Source organism: Scleropages formosus, chromosome 3, assembly GCF_900964775.1.
Source record: "Scleropages formosus chromosome 3, fSclFor1.1, whole genome shotgun sequence".
Taxonomy (NCBI): Eukaryota; Metazoa; Chordata; class Actinopteri; order Osteoglossiformes; family Osteoglossidae; genus Scleropages; species Scleropages formosus.
Genome location: NC_041808.1, coordinates 19,928,693 through 19,946,145, shown reverse-complemented (window position 1 = coordinate 19,946,145; position 17,453 = coordinate 19,928,693). Strand labels below are relative to the sequence as shown.

General features: G+C 47.5%; 1 protein-coding gene across 4 annotated transcripts in view; it reads right to left on the bottom strand.

Annotated features, from left to right (window-relative positions):
* tnika (TRAF2 and NCK interacting kinase a) overlaps window positions 1–17,453 on the bottom strand; it is an 84,504-nt gene that overhangs the window by 59,202 nt on the left and 7,849 nt on the right. For all 4 annotated transcript variants that reach the window (XM_018753438.2, XM_018753441.2, XM_018753440.2 and 1 more), the window contains exon 2: window positions 12,878–12,943. In XM_018753438.2, the coding sequence (XP_018608954.1) occupies window positions 12,878–12,943 (66 nt within the window). The remainder of the gene's footprint in view (window positions 1–12,877; window positions 12,944–17,453) is intronic.

The window sequence follows — 17,453 nt, the reverse complement described above, 5'->3', positions numbered from 1 at the left end:
TTGCTGCAAAACTTTTCCTTATATATTTCATTTTCATCAACGGCTCATGTTATGCAGGGTCGCTGTGCTCCAGAGCCTATCCTGGAAACACAGAATGAGGGGCTGGGTACACTGTTAACGGGATGCTAGTCCATTACAGGACTTTTTTTTTTAAATTATCTTCTATTAGCATGTAATATGTGCAGCATTCCTTAGCACCTGGCTGCTTTCAGTTTGCTTTATTATCTGTACAACAACTCGAAAATGTAAACAGAAATTTACCAGGATTCATTGACTGAGTAGGTTCTGTAAAGATCTTAGGTCCAGCTATAATGAATAGAAAAACACTTCTAACTTTGAGCCACATTAAAAATAAAACGAATTTTAAATTACTCACTGAAAATAAAAAAATATGCTGTCTTCGCAAATTCTTATTTAATGCCGATTATGCACTGATTTACCCCGTAAAGATCTGCAACATTTGTCATCCTGTTACCGATCACGGTCTCTCATGAACGCGACACAAGGCCGGTTCCTCACTCTTGTTCGGTGCACTTTACTGCCAAGTAAGACCTGGAAATGTGAATGGAGGTGTGACTGGGCTCTGTAACAGACACATGAAGAAAATGCAATGAAAATAAATGAAAATACACACACACACACTTTCAGAACCACTTGTCCCATACAGGGTCACGGGGAACCAGAGCCTAACCAGTAACGTAGGGCATAAGGCCAGAGGGGAAGGGGACACACCCAGGACGGGACACCAGTCCATCTCAAGGCACCCCAAGCAGGACTCGAACCCCAGACCTAGCGGAGAGCAGGACCGGGGTCCAACCCACTGCGCCACCGCACCCCATAAATGAACACATAAATGGAAAAATGTTGCACCTTAAAAAATTTGCAGGACCCAGTGCAGAGAAAAGATGTTTATCTTTTGGTACTGCTGTCTCTGTGAAAGTAAAAGGTGTGCAGCCCTGCACAGACACCTAGATCGCTCGCCGTAATGAGGAAACGCACTGGAGCGTGGTGACAAGCAGCATGCGACACTAATCCAGCGCCTATTCCGTCTCCGGCAAAGGGGGCCTGGCCCATGGCCGGCTCCAGCGGCGGAGGCGCCGACCGTGAAGTCCAGCGTGATACGGTGCCAGGCATCAGCAGGGCACAGGGCATCAGATGAGATGCCAGTCCCCCCTGCGACAATGGGGTCTTTCCAATTCACGCACAAATACAGCGGCAAGGGCCAGCGGAACAGAAGACAGAACTACTGAATGGTACAGTAGACGTGTTAAGACAGAAGAAAACAATACGGATCAAACTTTTGCTAAGGTGCTTTGCTCACGATAAATGTCAAACCACAGATTCTGTAATCCCACCCTTCACCTGCCTCTGACCCGCCTGGCGCATTTCCCGCTCCCCACCGATCCCAGGCTGCAGTCTGCAGTGTTTATGGGCTGATAACTGCCCAGCTGCAGAGCTCCAGATAACCCCTCAGCATATTATTAGTTGGGGCATGGGGGGGGCTGGGCACCTCCAGGACACGGGGAGCACGGGAGTACCTTATTGCACCAGAGGGAAAAGGAAAAGGCCAAGGTCAAATATTTATACATCTAATTGTATGATTATCTGTGATTTTTCTCCGAAACAACTAACCATGTTTGCATACTAAGCTATTGACAATGATTTCTCCATGCGAACGGCTGGGTAATATGTACTGTATCGTTCAGGGTAAGTACCTTTCTCATAGGTGCAGCAGCAGGAGGGGCGATTTGAACTCGGTTCTCTCAACTAAGAGGCAACAGCTCAAACCTGTTCCCATGCCACCTGCCGCCCAGCACTTTACCAGTAATACAGCTGTAATAATTATAAAGTTAAGCTAAATCAGGGCACACCTACTCTCTTTCTACGCAGTATGACTGCTTTTGGCGCCAGCAGTCAGATACTCTCACTCTTCAACTGAAAATAAATAAGAAATTCCATTAAAAACAACTACTGCTTAATGTATTTACTGTACAGCAGTTTTTATTGTCATTTTAGTGTGTACTCTCAACGACAAAGTCGAACTGCGACTGGTTTCACAGAAGGTAACCCCGTCGTTAAGTGGCGCATACCTGTAACTGTATGTTGCTTTGGAGAAAAGCAACAGCTACATGAATGAAAAGCAGTGTAATTGTTTAATATCGTTGTCGTGTATTATATACTGTAATGACCCGTGTTACTGTTTTGGGGCAGGAAACTTGGTAAATGTAAATAGTTGCATTATGGGGAAAAATGTGGACTGTAAGTGTGCAACCGCTGGGGACACTTCTAGGGAAAATGATGGGGTGAATGTGTCTACGGGTGTGTGGAGGGAGAGCCTGGGGTTGCTAAGCAGGCTGGGGAGGCTGACTAGTTCTGCAGGTTCTGCAGGTTCTGCAGGTTCTGCAGGTTCTGCAGGTTCTGCAGGTTCTGCAGGAAACGGGGTCCTTGGACCGAGAGCATTATTTCCCTGTGTGCTGGTGTTCAATAAAACGTTCGAGATGAACGCTGCCTCTGCGTCCTTCGTTGCCCCATCCAAACCCAAGGTGCTGCGCGCCGCAATATTATACATAAATCGTATATACTTTCATACGTCTAGCAGCACAGTTGTTTTGTTTACAAAACACGCTTAAAACATGATGTGAGCGATGCATCGCGTTACGATGACGCTTTTTTTTCAGTCCATTTTTTTTTTTTTATGGGCCCGCCGTCGTCGTATATGCGGTCAGTCGCTACCCAAAACGTCGTAAAGCGGTGCATACCTGTGTTTACTCATTTATAGAGCTGAGTAATTTTACCGGAGCAGTTTTAGGGTAAGTACCTTGCTCACAACTACTACAGCTGGAGGTGAGATTTGAACCTGTGACCTTTGGGTGCAAAGGCAGTAGCTCTAACTACTATTCTACCAGCTGTCCCTTATTAATAATTAATTTATTAGTTATAATAAGTTTACTCTCTCATGCTTTCTGAACCGCTTGTCCCATACAGGGTCACGGGGAGCCGGAGCCTAACCCAGCAACACAGGGTGTAAGGCTGGAGGAGGAGGGGACACGCCCAGGACAGGACAGGACACCAGTCTGTCACAAGGCACCCCAAGCAGGACTCGAACCCCAGACCCCCTGGAGAGCAGGACCTGGTCCAACCCACTGCACCACTGTGCCCCCTAATTAGTTTACTATTAGCATAATCATTAGTTATTCATTTAAGTATTAGTATAATTATTAGTTTCTTTAAATAACAAATATTTTACACTGTAATTTTATCACGACCCTGCAAAGAGGATTCAGTCATTGATAGATATTTTCAAATTCCACTTCGAAGTACTATTGTAGTAAAGTTTTACAGCAGCGTAGTATACTGAAGACAGAATTACAAATTGTGTCAACAATTGGCTTCAAGGCAAACGACTGCATCAATCAATACATTCAGAGGAGCAGAGGACAAGCTGGCCACATCTAATCTGTCCTTCAGCAGGCAATTGGTGTGTTCTATAAAGTGTACTTCTGTGCTCTGTAAAAGCCGCAGGGCTGTGACTGCAGTGGCCAGGACTGACACACACCCCCCCACTGCCTTCATAAATAAACATAATCAGGTTATTGCTTCCTTTATATGCACAACAGATGTCTCACTGTAAGGACAGAAATCCACAACAATTTGATCTTATGTCCAGCTCCTTAGGCGGCAGTTCCTGCATTCCCTGCTCATCTTATTGATTCATTGATCAGCAGCACTGATGTCAAAAGCCTGAGAGGTGGATTTCTGATCTAACTACTCTGTGATTTGTGGAGCTCCTCTGCCAGGGTGCCACCCACACAGGCAGGAAAAAACACGACAAAAAAGGCCACAAAAAATAGATGAACTTCACACCAGCTACTAACTTCACTGTTTTATTAAGGGTCGCAAATTAGACAAACGTGTAAAATTTCATTAAATTGATGAAGAGAACACTGCACCAGCAATGGGCGCAGCAGGTGGCATAGTGTCAAAGGAGCCACGTTTGAATCCCACCTCCTGCTGTAGTACCCTTGAGCAAAGTATCTACCTTCAACTACTACGGTTAAAATTACCTTGCTCTATAAATCACTGTAAGCCTCTTAACATTTACCTGACACATTTCTCCAAAGCAACTTATAATTATTTACACAACTGGTTAATTTTACTAGAGTAATTCAGGGTCAATACATTGCTCAAGGTCATGATCAAATCTGTGACTTTTAGAGCCAAAGGCAGCAGTTCTAACCACTACGCTACCAGCTGTGCCCTCTGTGATGCTTCAGAAAAAAGTGTCAGCTTGACCCCGTCAAAATCCATTTGTATGACGTGAATAGTAAGGATATATAAACCCTTAACATGCCCGAATGCAATATTGTTTAAGACAAATGTTATAACACTATTTTCACACATTCACGTTAATGCTAATATATAATTGTTAGATTTTCATGTTGCACTATTACTTTCAGTTCCATGTGTAGATGTACTGATTTTTGCTTTTTCTTTTCAGCACCACCAGAACACAAATTTTTTCACTCGGTAGCCATTTCAAATAAAAAGAAAGTCGAAGGCAATCAGTACAGCCAGCAGATGTTATTTCACAGCAGAGCAGATGTTATGGCATAAAGCGGATGTTCTTAGACACGGGGACCAAACAGCGGGACTCGGAAAGCATATAATAAGGTTAATGGGACAGGCTTTGTAAGTCGGGGTGTCATAAGCTGCATATGTCATAAGTCAAAGAGTGCCTGTACAACTGTTGGGTGCCATCGCAATGCCTGACAGAGACACTTGAAGCTGGACAGCTTCTTGTACCTTGCGTCAAACCCAAAGCGCTTTGATGACATCTATGTTCCCATTGGGAAGAATGAGCCGAGCGGACTGGGCCGAACCACAAAGACCACATCTGCTGCTGTGGCCCAGCCCAACTCTTGGCTTCACGCTCTGCATCCCAAGGAGCCAACAAGCATTACTTTAAGTGTTTTAAGTGGTTTATTCACAAGCACGTGGCATATTTCGCAACACATAAATATAGAACACAGTATTCTGACTGCTTCTTTCAAAAGCACGACTAATTTGCATGTTGCCTAAGGTAAAACGTCAAGGTTATACTTTCAAGTCGGACTCTCAGCGTGCTGCTTATGAAGATTATACTTCCTTTGAGGTGAAGTATAAACAGCTATAGTCGAGGAAGGTAGACTGGTCAGGTCTTACCCTCCCCTCCACAAGACCACACACGATGCGCAGATGAACTGTATCAAGACACCCCCAAACCAGTATGTTTTCCTAGAGGGAGTTGGTGGCACCGCTGGGGCCAGGAGAACTCTTTGCTGATCAGTGCATGCATCCTTCACCATCTCACAATACCCACAGGGCCAAAAACTTCCAAGTGTGCACAGATTTGCTGACACACAAATTTTTTCCCATAGAAAAACATTAAGGAAATTCCTGCGTATTACAAATCTACTATTGAAGGAGCATATCCATGGAGGAGCAGTTAAAACAGTGCCACGGAGGTGCTGGACCACTGATGAGCTGCATCATGGATGAGCAAGAGGAGCAGGAGCAAGAAGACAGGAGAGCAGAAGTAGCACAGTGAAGTCGTGCGAACGATTCCTACATCGCACTGCGTCCTGGTTCCCTCTCCTCCTGGACTCTTAACTATCTTCTGAACAAAGGACATGTCCCGTTTCACAAGATCTGTGGCTTTTTCACAGCTTTTTAACAGGTTTTCTGCATTCTCCCCGTACCATTTCGATGCAAAAAGAAAACGTGGATTTTTTTCTCCATCTAAAAAGAATCTGCAGAGAATTATATGGATACACTTTGACAAAACGACCAAATGTAAAACCAGTAAAAGACCAGAATTAACACAGCAATGCAAAAAACTCTTGAGATGAGCTGCAAATGGCCATTTATGCCTTCCTTTTTTTGGCATGTAGACTTGCCACTGAGCTACATCAGTATGAACATGCAATACATACACACATTCACACTACCTCTCTCCTTGATAAATGATTGATAACCCCATCCCGGGAAGGGTCTGAAAAACCGCCAAAGTTGACGACAGTCTTTGCACTTCTAACTCAAGTTTAACAAAAAAAAAAGTCTATTTTTCAAGGTTTCTTTTTACAAAAAAAAAAAAAAAAAAAAAAAATGTTCCCACAAGGCTAACAAAACACACACACACGCACACAAAGGCATAAAAAAGAACCGTTATCCAATTAAAAGAAACAATGGACTCAGTGCTCCTGCTCCACCAGGCTCCTTCACTGCTGGATTGATCATTGTGAATTTTCTCTGTAAATGGGAAGCGTGGAAGGAAGTCACCGCGCACAGGAATGCAGAGCGAGCGACAGAGACAAGTGGCTCCTCGGTTGGGATCCTGCAGCTCCGAGAGCAGAGCGTGGGGACGGACGCCAAGGGCCCGGACGGGCTCGGGACGCAGCCGGCTCTACGATGGACTCATGCATAAAACATAGGAGAGCTGGGACTCAGGGCAGATGTTGCACACAGTCAGTGTATTATTTAGTAGCTTAGGAGATACTTTTACACAAAGTGACTTATGTAGCATGTCGTATTTTAAACACTGTGCATTACTGTAGCCGAATACTGCAGCAGAGTACCTTATTTCACCCCGTTTTTCCCAAAATTGCTTGCTTGCTTGTTTGTATTTATGTATGTTTATTTCATTCATGTATAATTTCTGTCTCAGACACTTTCTTTTCTCCTGCCATAAAGCTGTCATATGCAGCTGTAACAGTTTCCCTGCAGGATTAACAAAGTTTTCGTCCTTTCGTTCATTCATTCATTCGGTACAACGGGACGCCTCGAATTCCAGCTGATGGGTTCCGTTCCTAATTCCTCGACCTGAGCACGACGTGCTGCTGTCACATGTTGCACGACGCTGTTTGGGAAATGTTTGCAGCAGCATCGAAGGAATAAAAACAAGCTCATGCTCAAAGGTGGAGCTCATCGGCTGCCTCACACAAACGGCACGGAGCTCTGAAGAGAACTCCCAAGTCCAAAACCCGCATCAAATATTCAGGCCAACGCATGGAGGCTTCTAAATAATAAATCCTCTACTGTAATTTTTTTATTATTTTAGGAAACGTAGGAAATCACAAAATTGCACGCACCATTTTTTTGTTTTTTTTTTTCCCCTTCAAAATACATGATTCAAGCTCATTCACAGAATCTACCAAACTCCGGTGCATCTTGATAAGATGTTTGGAGTAACATCTCATCCGTTCTTTAAATGCGTGGCAATTCCTGGTACTTTGATACCTTTATTCTACGAATGTGATAGATACAAGTTCATCGAAATGGCGTTTCCTCACCTATTCAAATAATATCTTTAGCAAGAAGCTTTCTGTCCCCATCGATTTTCTTGTGAAATTGCAACCCTTTTTTGATGAAGCAAAGCAATGTAGGATGGCTACCCTTAAAGAAATGGAAAGGAAATGTACTTTACTGGTCCACACCTCAAGTATCCCCTGTAAACGTGTGATCAAACCGTTTCATTTCCTTCTGCCTGAAAAATTGACATGTGTTCTGCATGACGATTCGAAGGGATTCTGGAACGACGGGACATGACTGTGGAAAGTATCATATTAGACTTACTTGATCACACCTGTGAGATATTGTAACCTGATCTTATTTTACGTTTTGCCTATATTATCGCAGTTTCTCAGTCTATTGAATCTGTCTCTATGAGGCTGTGACGTGTATTATGTAAGGAAATGTATCTGCAATTTCTTCCTGTCTATGTTACTGTGACATAGCGCTGTACAAAGAACTAATAAAAATAAATGTCAAAGTGGAGAAAAATCAAAAGTCAAAGCAAGGAGCGGCAGTGTCTGTGCATGTCGGCACAAAGCGGAGAGCGGTGCCAGTTGGCACAACCCCTCGTACCCACTTTCGGGCAGCTCTGCACCAGCGAATCATCGACCACGAGCCAAAGCTGCTTGTTCAGCCCCCGTGCTTAAACAACAGCAGAGGGTAAAACCGCTACCAGGCAGTCGCTGCTACCTGCGCTGGAGCACAGCTCTGTTCCCATGAAGCACCGTGGCTGTCACTGGTGGGTAGGGTTTGCATGCCGCTAAGCACGCACCCTTGTTTGTGCTCCTCCAGTTGTTTTGATTTGCCCTGATGTTGCTTTTCTTGCTGTTCCAGTTTCCACAGCCAGGGAAACCACCGATATGGCAGGCACAGCGCCTCCTCTTTCCTGGATACATGATGTGCAAAAAATGTAGGGATAACACAACTCTGCTGCACCTAGCTTTGTGTTTGGGGCAAGTGATTGCCTTGATATTTTACATTTATTCATTCATCTGACACTTCTCCAAAGCAACTTACAATGTTAAGTTACTCCTTTACCTACTTACAGAGCAAGGAAAGTCTTACTCTACCAAGTTAGGGCAAGTACCCTGATCAATGGTGCTACACCAGGAGATGGGACTTGAATCCGAGCCCGGTGGGTGGAAAATGGTGGGACCACGTTGATTCACCTCCCTTCCGTTGTGTTTATAGCTTGTACGTGGTGGTCATAAGAGTCCGTGATCAGTAACAAGATGACAACCGTTGCAAATGCTCCTAAGCAATCGTGGCGCCTGCTGCCCCAGCAGTAAATTTTTATCTGCAGATTTAAGACAACTATTATTTTACTAAATAAAGAAAAATTGTGTGAAGTTCTCTTGCGGTCCATCGTGTACATTTATTGTAATGTAGCTTACATTTTTCGCCCCAATGACTTACCCACTTACGCAGCTGGGCAGTTTTTACTAGAGCAATTTCTAGAGTAAGTACCTGGTTCTCGGTACTACAGCAAGAGGTGGGATTTCAGCCTGCAACCTTTGAGTTGAATCCAACGGCTGGACCTCAAACTACTGCTATCACCCACTCAATCAATTTTTTTATCCCCAGAAGAGAGAATTGCGTTCCGATGACATTCCTCTGGTCACAATACATGGAGGCCCTGAGCTTCATCTGGCCTAAGAGGCCCTCAAAAGCTATTGGCATGAACGGTGATTCGTGGTATTGTTTCTGGCTTCACACCATTTCAATTATCAGTGAGCTGAAATGAGTGTTACTTTCTCACGTTTCCAAAGCAAACAGCAACCACTCCGCAGGAAAGCCATGCATGGAATAAGCGAACGATCATCGCAACATATTTACCATTCATTTTTCATTCCGCTGTGGCGGGAAAAAAAAATGCCACAGTAAAGATATAAATAACCCACATGTCAGACAAGCTGGCCATCAAAAAAAATCCTTTGCGTAGCTCCTCGAGTAAAGCTCACACTGTTCTTTTCCCCCGAACGACGTGTTATAAAATACTGCCAGCTGCATATAAAACTTATCGCCGCGATTAAAAATGTAGTTCAGCCGAACATTCTGCGGTAGTATTTATATTTTCTGAGCTCCAGTGTGCGCCAGGGTGTCTCCCACATACAAATCAGGCCTTGTGCTGGCGGCAGGGCGGCTGTAAGACACGGAGCTCCGGAGGCTCGTGGTACAACAAGGCGACAGAGAAGGTCAGAATAGGACACGTATCTGGAGGGACAGCCGAGGATGGAAGCACATGTGTACACACACACACACGCACGCACGCACGCACGCACGCACGCACGCACGCACGCACGTTGTCTGCCTTGTGGAAACTGCACATTGACCTCTACTTTAATTCAATAAACAGGTTCCTTAGCTTACAAACTGAATCGCAAGTCCGTTCATGACTCCATTTTTCGTACATCCAAAGCTCCTTCTGCTATTACATCACAACTAATTAAAATTTAATAATACAGAGAACCCTCGATTCAATTTACAGGATAATTTTCCCCTCCTTTTTTTTAGTTTTAAAAAACATTAAAGTTAAAACTAGTTTAAAATTACTGAAAAGAAAAAAAAACCTTCTTCATACGAACTCTAAATTTTGCCCAATTTATTCCACAAACATGCGCAACATTCGTTATCTCTGGAGGCAAAAACAGAAGACAAGGAAGCAACTTGCACTGATGCACTGAGGCCCCACATTCCTCTCCTATCTTTGTGCATCTTATTGTCCACAAATGGTTAGAGGCGGAAACAGGGGTTTCGCTCCACAACAAGCAGGTTTTAGAAAAAAGGCAGGTAAAGAAAATGACCTGAAAAAAATAAATAAATAATCTGGAAAAAATGTTCGTATCCTTGAAAATTCATAAGGAGCCAGTGCATGTAGGTCCAAACTCCAGGGCTGTGAAACTGAAAAACCAAACTGTGTTGCAGCGCTACAGAAGGAGGGGCTGCCTCGTGTGGGTGGCGTGCAGCGACACGATGCTCAGCGATGTTGAGCTGAGGGCGCACGGTGCTGTGAGAACTTTCTCTCCGGACGTGTCTGGACTCCCTCAAAAAGGTGCCGGTTCTAACCGATACCGCGGTGTCGCGTCTTTTCTTCTTCCTCCCGCGAGATGAGATTCAGACTCTGACTTTGCGAGGTGTGACCTGAGCTCGACCACACACACCCGTGCGTGCGAACACCACCGAGGAAAGGGCTTCAGGGCTCGGGCAGCAGCTCGCACCCCTGGCCCCTTCTGATGAGCTACGGCGGAACTTGCCTTGTGAGAACGCTGGAGGAAAGGCTCTTTGCCAACAGCTTCCACACATGAAACGGTGTGTTTTTTGTCTGAAAGACGCGAAGGCCCACCGCGAGTTCTGCACCGGGTTCATCTCAGTGCCACCACCCACAAGATGCACCGATCATCCCCCAGAAACGTGAGCATCTAAGAGCACTGGCGCTGTCTCGCGGCTCCACGGGCGACAGCTGTCACAGTTGCAATAAGCATCCAAAGAGAACTTCCTCATCCATGCTGTACATGTCTCTTACACTCTTCCTCAACCTGGAGTTCATCGTGGGAGGTACTGAGCAGTAAGAGCACAACGGGCACAATCGACCCTTTAAACCGGTCGAGCAGCACGGCCGAGTTCGCGGAAGCCGTGAAGGACGCAGACGCGACTAAAAGCGAGGGACCCACCAACATCCAGAAGCTGAGCTGGTACATGCAGGCACCTTTGCAGCGCGAAACAAGCATAACCAGGTCAAAGTGAACGCAAATGAGATCCAAAGCGTACCACAGTTTTACCACTGCTTCTAAAGAACTCGCACCCTGCTGCTGAAATGTACCAGTGCTAACAGTGAGCCGAACAGATCGCGGTGCTGAGAGCCGTGGCTGAGAGAGTGGTGGTGTGTTGGAATGCGGCGGAGGCGTCAGGGCGTGATGTCAGAACGCGGCACACGGATCAGCGCTCTCCCTTCCTGTGACCCACTTCAGCATCCCTGCGCTTTTGTGCTCGAGCCAGATAAAAGCGGGCTTCTCCCCCAGCGGAGTGTCGTTCCGCCTTTAAACGAACCCTCCCCATCCCTTCTCTCCCCTGGCAACTTGGCACATAAAAGAGGGAGCTGCTAGAGATGCTGGATAACACCAGCTCCTTCTTCCTTCCAAATGTGGGGATTTGGGAGAAAAAAGTTCATTCGGGGAGAAGGCAAGTTCGGCCCTTCCGAAGATCTCCCGCTAAAATGTTACCGAGGCCCCCGGAGGAGACACCCACGGCTCCGGGTTCCGGCGCACGAAGGGCTGCGATGAGGGAGAGGAAGACTGCAGGTGTCGCTGGGTTCAAATCCCCACGTAGGAAGAGCTCCTGTACCCCTGAGCCACGTATTTATAGTGGCTTACATAAATATCAGCTGTGTATGCACACCTTACACAATGTACTGTGTAAAAGTGGATGTACTGTGTAAAAAGAAAAAAAAAAACATCTGCCAGGAAATGAGCTGTGTGATATTAGCGTCAAACTCATCTGGGGTGACAGCGGTTAGTACTTGTGGCCCACAATGAGCTGTTGGTTTAATCTGGGATCAGTCTGTGCAGAGTGTGCATGATGAAATTTGTTCATTTTGCTGATGTTTTTCTCCAGAACAACTTCTAGTGTTAAGGGACTTAATGCAATTTGGCCACAATTCAATGCATCGCAGTATATTTTCCATCGTATTTTAGTAATGGGGAAAAAGGTGGCAGGAAACTCAATGGAAAACATAAAAATTGTTTTTCTTTAAATGCAGAATTGGAAGGAGTCATCGCATCCTTTGCTCTAGCCTCTGCTTCTCCGAACAGACACCCCCAGCGCTTCGCTGACACACGGATGGCACCGGAGAGCTCGCCGAGAGCAGGACGCAAGCAGAGGCCGCACGAATCCCTCGGATTGCGACACAAGTGGCTTTCGAGCACCGAACCCACAGTGACCTACATGTGAGGAGCTCAAGGCCGCACAATGCCACTGGGGAAGTGGCTGTGCTGGAACACCATTCCGCGAGAGCCCAGAGCTCCTACCTTCCCATCATTAAAATAAAAATAAATAGAAAAAATAAATCGTTGCCTCTTAAACACCGTACCGCCTCACAGTACCATAACTCTGCATAAAGTGGTACAAACCTCATACTTATTGGAGCTCCTCTTCAATAGCAGACAGTAATTAAGCCATTTTCTTAAAGTGTGACTTAATTGATAAGGAGCAGAGGAAAAATTGCAGAGAGCAGCCTATAGCCACAGGGGGAGTAACAGCCCTGGTTGTTTTAATAAAGGCGAACACACTACTGGTCGGAAGAGAGCAGGAACATGTGATTCTAAAGGATCATAACGTGGTCGGCAGCCCCTGCGGGTGTGACTGGTTTCAGAGGGAAGGACGTCCGGCGCGGCCACCGGACCGTTCCCCGTCGCAGGAGCTCTCCCTGAAATTTTCATCCTGCGCAATTCCGCTTTCGAGACATTCGCGTGGATCGCGGGGTCTGAGGAATGAGGCTTCGGGAGAAGAGCTGAGCAGTGAGGAGGAGGAGGACAAGGTGGAGGCCTCTTACCTTGTACACTTGGCCATATGTGCCGTTGCCCACCAGCTCCACCAGCTCAAAGATGCCCGCAGGGTCCTGGGGACAGAGACAAGTAAGTCAGAAACAAAACCTGCACGATGTAATGTGAGGACAACGCTGTTACGTAACCTCTTTCTGTTAAGTCACTTTACTGAGAGTAGGAGGAAAAACCATTTTTACTGTCAGTTTTATTGCTCTTTAACCTGTAAAACCAAACCGAAACCTATGCTCCAGCCAACAAGCCTGGATACGTCTTAAGGTATGACTACACGTTCGCGACTGAGGAGCACATGCTATCTTACAAATATTTTAGGCCAGCAATTGTACGTGGAGATTACCATGTCCAAAAGTTGTTCGATCTGCCTCCTTCGATAACTTTGTTTTCTTCACTGCCACTTTGGTGCTATGAGCTTGGACTGTGTGTTTACTCTCATCTACATTACATTTATTAAAAAAAGACTAGCACCATTACATTTATTTGATGCTTTTTTCCCAAAGCCATTTCCAACGAGCTCTATGTAGTGTTACCAGCTCACACACCTTATTCACCAAGGTGACTTACACTGCTAGGTACACTACTTACACTGGGTCACTCATCCATACATCAGTGGAACACACACACACACACAGTCTCGCTGTCACTCACACACTATGGGTGAACCTGAACAGCATGTCTTTGGACTGTGGGAGGAAACCAGAGCACCAAGAGGAAACCCACACAGACATGAGAACATGCAAACTCCATACACACTGAGCGAGGCTCAAACCCACATCCTCTCGCACCACCCACGCACTGTGAGACAGCAGTGCTACTTGCTGTGCCACCATGCCACATTAAATTATCACAGTGACTTGCCAATTTATTCAACTGGGCAATTTTTAGCACAGCACCTCAGGGTAAGTACCATGACCAAGGGTACTACGATCAGAAGAAGGATTTGAACCTGTGTCCTTCAAGTTCAAGGCAGGGACTAACCACCATAACATCGCCTGCCTTTGCTTCAGAGGAAAGTGTCTTAGATAAATGTTGCAAAGCACACCAAAGCGTTCCATTGTTCAATAGCAGATCTCTTTCGGAGAAATAGTAAGATTAAAACTAAATCCCCACTTTTACAAGGTTTGCCTCCACAGGTAAGAAAAGTGACAGCGGGTATGCATCACTGCCAGTTTCAGCTCAACCGTTTTAACACCCGTAGGGTTTGTCACTTCTCTGGAACTGTGACTCACTGGAAACGCACGCATGCCAAAAAAATGTATCTTGGCACGGACAGCGGTGCCATAAACATCTCAAGATCCAAGTGAAATTCCTGCAAGCGGGAAGAAGCTCACAATGGCAGCGCAGTGCACACGGAGCAGAGAACAATAACTAAGAGCTGCAACGAATCGCCGGCTTCAGGTGTAACGATTAACCCGTGCGTTTTCTGCGGAACTTCTGAAAAAAATACTGATGTTGCAGCAACCTACAGTTCCTTCAAATATTAATTCTTCTCACACTTTTCTCCAAGGTGACTCACAATGTTTGTTCGCAGTTGCTTTTTACCATTTACACAGCTGGGTAGTTTTTACTGTGTGAGTGCAGGGCAAGTACCTTGCTCAAGGGCACTACAGCAGAAAGTGGGATTCGAACCCAGGCCCTTCGAGAGCAAGGCAACAGCTCTAGGAAGTGCGTACACATCAGCCAGGTGCCTGCTCCAGAGACACTGAAGAGTGTGTATGATAAGAGTGTGTAATAATTCCCACCCGCTGCCACCGCTGCTGGCGGAATGGTCTCATGTTAACAACACGTACATGTAACACGTATTCCTGGGCAGCGGCACAAGGGGGGATGTCGATATTTTAGGAGACTAAAATCCATTTCCATCCAGATCCATCTCAAAGCCAAGGTCTAAGCACTTTTACCGTCCCTGTCGTTCGCAGACTCTCGACGCATACCGACGCATTCCAGTTGTCGGTGTTGCGAGGCTCATCCGCACCGTGGCGTTTTACACGCCGGCCACGAACCCCTGAGGGCAAAGATCCTACCGAACCACCGCCCTGTCCACAACGGAGCCTCGAGCGAGCAGAAACAGCCCGGTCTCCGAGACAGAAACATCCATCCATCAAAGCTTCCGCAGAGGAAGCGCCTCTCTGCTTTGTGTCTGCGGCCCTTAGCGGCCGCGAGCCGTGAGGCCTCGGCGGGTCGGGTCCAGGGCGGGGGCAAAAAAACAGCAATAAAAACAGGCAATTCAGCCTTCGAACACGACGCGCAATTTCGCGGGACCAACATGGTACCGGGATGCCACCCGCCGCTACTTGCGTCTTTGAATGAAGCCGACAGCTCTGCGGTCAGGGTTCGAACTGCTACGACCGCCACCGAGCAAGAAACAAGGTCACGCCGAACGTGCTGTGCGCGCTGCGGACAAGCACGGCAGGCACATTCTCAGAGACACCGTGCAGAACTACGCAGACTCAGCGCGGCAAAGGGACCGCGCAGATATGCTGAAACGGAGCAGCTGCTCGGCCGCGACACGGTGCGCGGCTTTGTTATCGCAGTACCGCTGTGCACCGCGGTTCCCCGTTCTCCTTCCTGCCTTGGTGCCGATGGGCCGCGTGCGCGTTTGGAGATATGCGCCACGTGTCCACCGTATCCGGCTCCCTCTTGATGGATGTCCGCAGCTTCGAGACGTTGCCCTGGAGAAGCACGTCGGACCAGAGGGCGGTGGGGTCGGCGTACCTGCGATGTGGTCAGCGTCAGTGTCCGACCAAGAACCGTGCCTGATGGGGTACACGCGAACGTGCTTTATGTACCTGGTGTGTATTCCCAGGTAAAGGCCATTCAGCATCAGGTCGGGCTCCAGCAGATCTCACGGGACGATGACTAGGGAGGCTTTGATGACCATCCACGGGTAGAGGAATGGCTGCGTGCGCTCATCGCTACCGGGAGCGCCTGGTCACACTCCGGAGCCGCTACCTCTGACGGCGACACTCGGCCAGACCGCGGAACGCACACGGAAACCCTGAGGGACAGACGGACGCACGCCTCTGCATGACGGACCTCCCCCGACACCCAGGACATCGGGCAGCCCGGTGGGTCGGAATAAGAGGCGCCTCGTCTCGGGCGCTGAATCATTTACTAGACGCTAATGTCGATGGCATGTTTCCCCCGGGGGGCCCCCGCCCCCCCCCCACAGCACATTTACCCTAGGGATGCTGGTGCTTCTGTCAGCAGCTACCGAGGACCAGGGATTAACGAGAGCTTCGGCCATTAAAACACTTTGCGATGCTCCACTTCATAAATGACCACAGGCTCAGGGATAAAAATATCCCCGACCGCATTCATATTTTACAGGCTAGAGGGGAAAAGAGCTTCGTGAAGGAAACGAGCCGTCTCCACGCGCCGTTTTCCGAGCGCGCGCGAGAGTCCGCTCGACTCCGTCTCGTCGTGCCGCGTCTTGTACTGCGCGTCAGCGCGTTTGCGCACACGTCAGGTCCTATACAATATATAATGGCGAATAATTCTAACTACATTATCATGTGTATGTTTCCTGAGAATGTGTATGTAAGAGCTGATGAGTTGTGGACACTGCCTCGGTGTACTGCATGGATCTACATTTCAACACACACTGGTTTCTATGTGCATAAATGTAAATGATGTATGGATGAGTGACCCAGTGTAAGTAGTGTCTCTAGCAGTGTAAGTCACCATGGTGAATAAGGTGTGCGGGCTCATAACACTACATAGAGTTCACTGGAAGTTGCTTTGGAGAAAAGCATCTGCTAAGTGAATAAGTGTAAATGTAAATGTATGTAATTCTAATGATTATTATTAGTAATAATAGTATTTAGTTGGAATGGTGACTGCAGCAGACTGAGGGAGCTCAGATACAAACACATCCAGCCTCTCTGGAACCCAGTGGGGCGGCGGAGAACTAGCACACCCCACGGTGAACATCAGAGCAGAAGGAATGGCTTGAAATCATTGATCACCGGCACTATTTTCCTCATTAAGTGGATCGCTCGTACCCGGGCCCCTCCGACAAACTGTCCCGGCAAGAAGTGCTGCATTCTGGGGGGAGCAGCTCATAGACAGCATCACAGAGAGCTGAGCTCTGTTTTACCTGACGGTCCGGGGAGAGCCGGACCGCCCCTTTGCGCTCTTCCGAGTACAAAGGATTAATGGCGCTGCTTCAGAATTGGGACAGAAGGACCACACCGGGTGTAGCTTTCAGAGGGCCCTAGCTGTTTACATCCACACCTCTGAGAACCTCCCTGGCTGCTGTGGGAGCGCTGCTCAGTGTAATCACACACACACACACGCACACACAGTGCCTGCAGCAGCTAGCCATAGTCGACTGTGGGCTGACTCATCTTGTCTCCGTCTCCTGTGCGACAGGTCCCCGAGTGACAGCGAGGGGCGCAAGGTGAGTCACATGGGCCAACCGCCCTCCCTGCTGTCAGCCGCACCGGCGGCCACCTAGTCACAGCCACGCAGCCATCGGCACGACCTTTCGCCTGCCAACGCTACGATTGTCGAGACGACGCGGAATGCCGCAGAACGCGGCCCCGCGCCTCTCATTGGTGAAGGAAA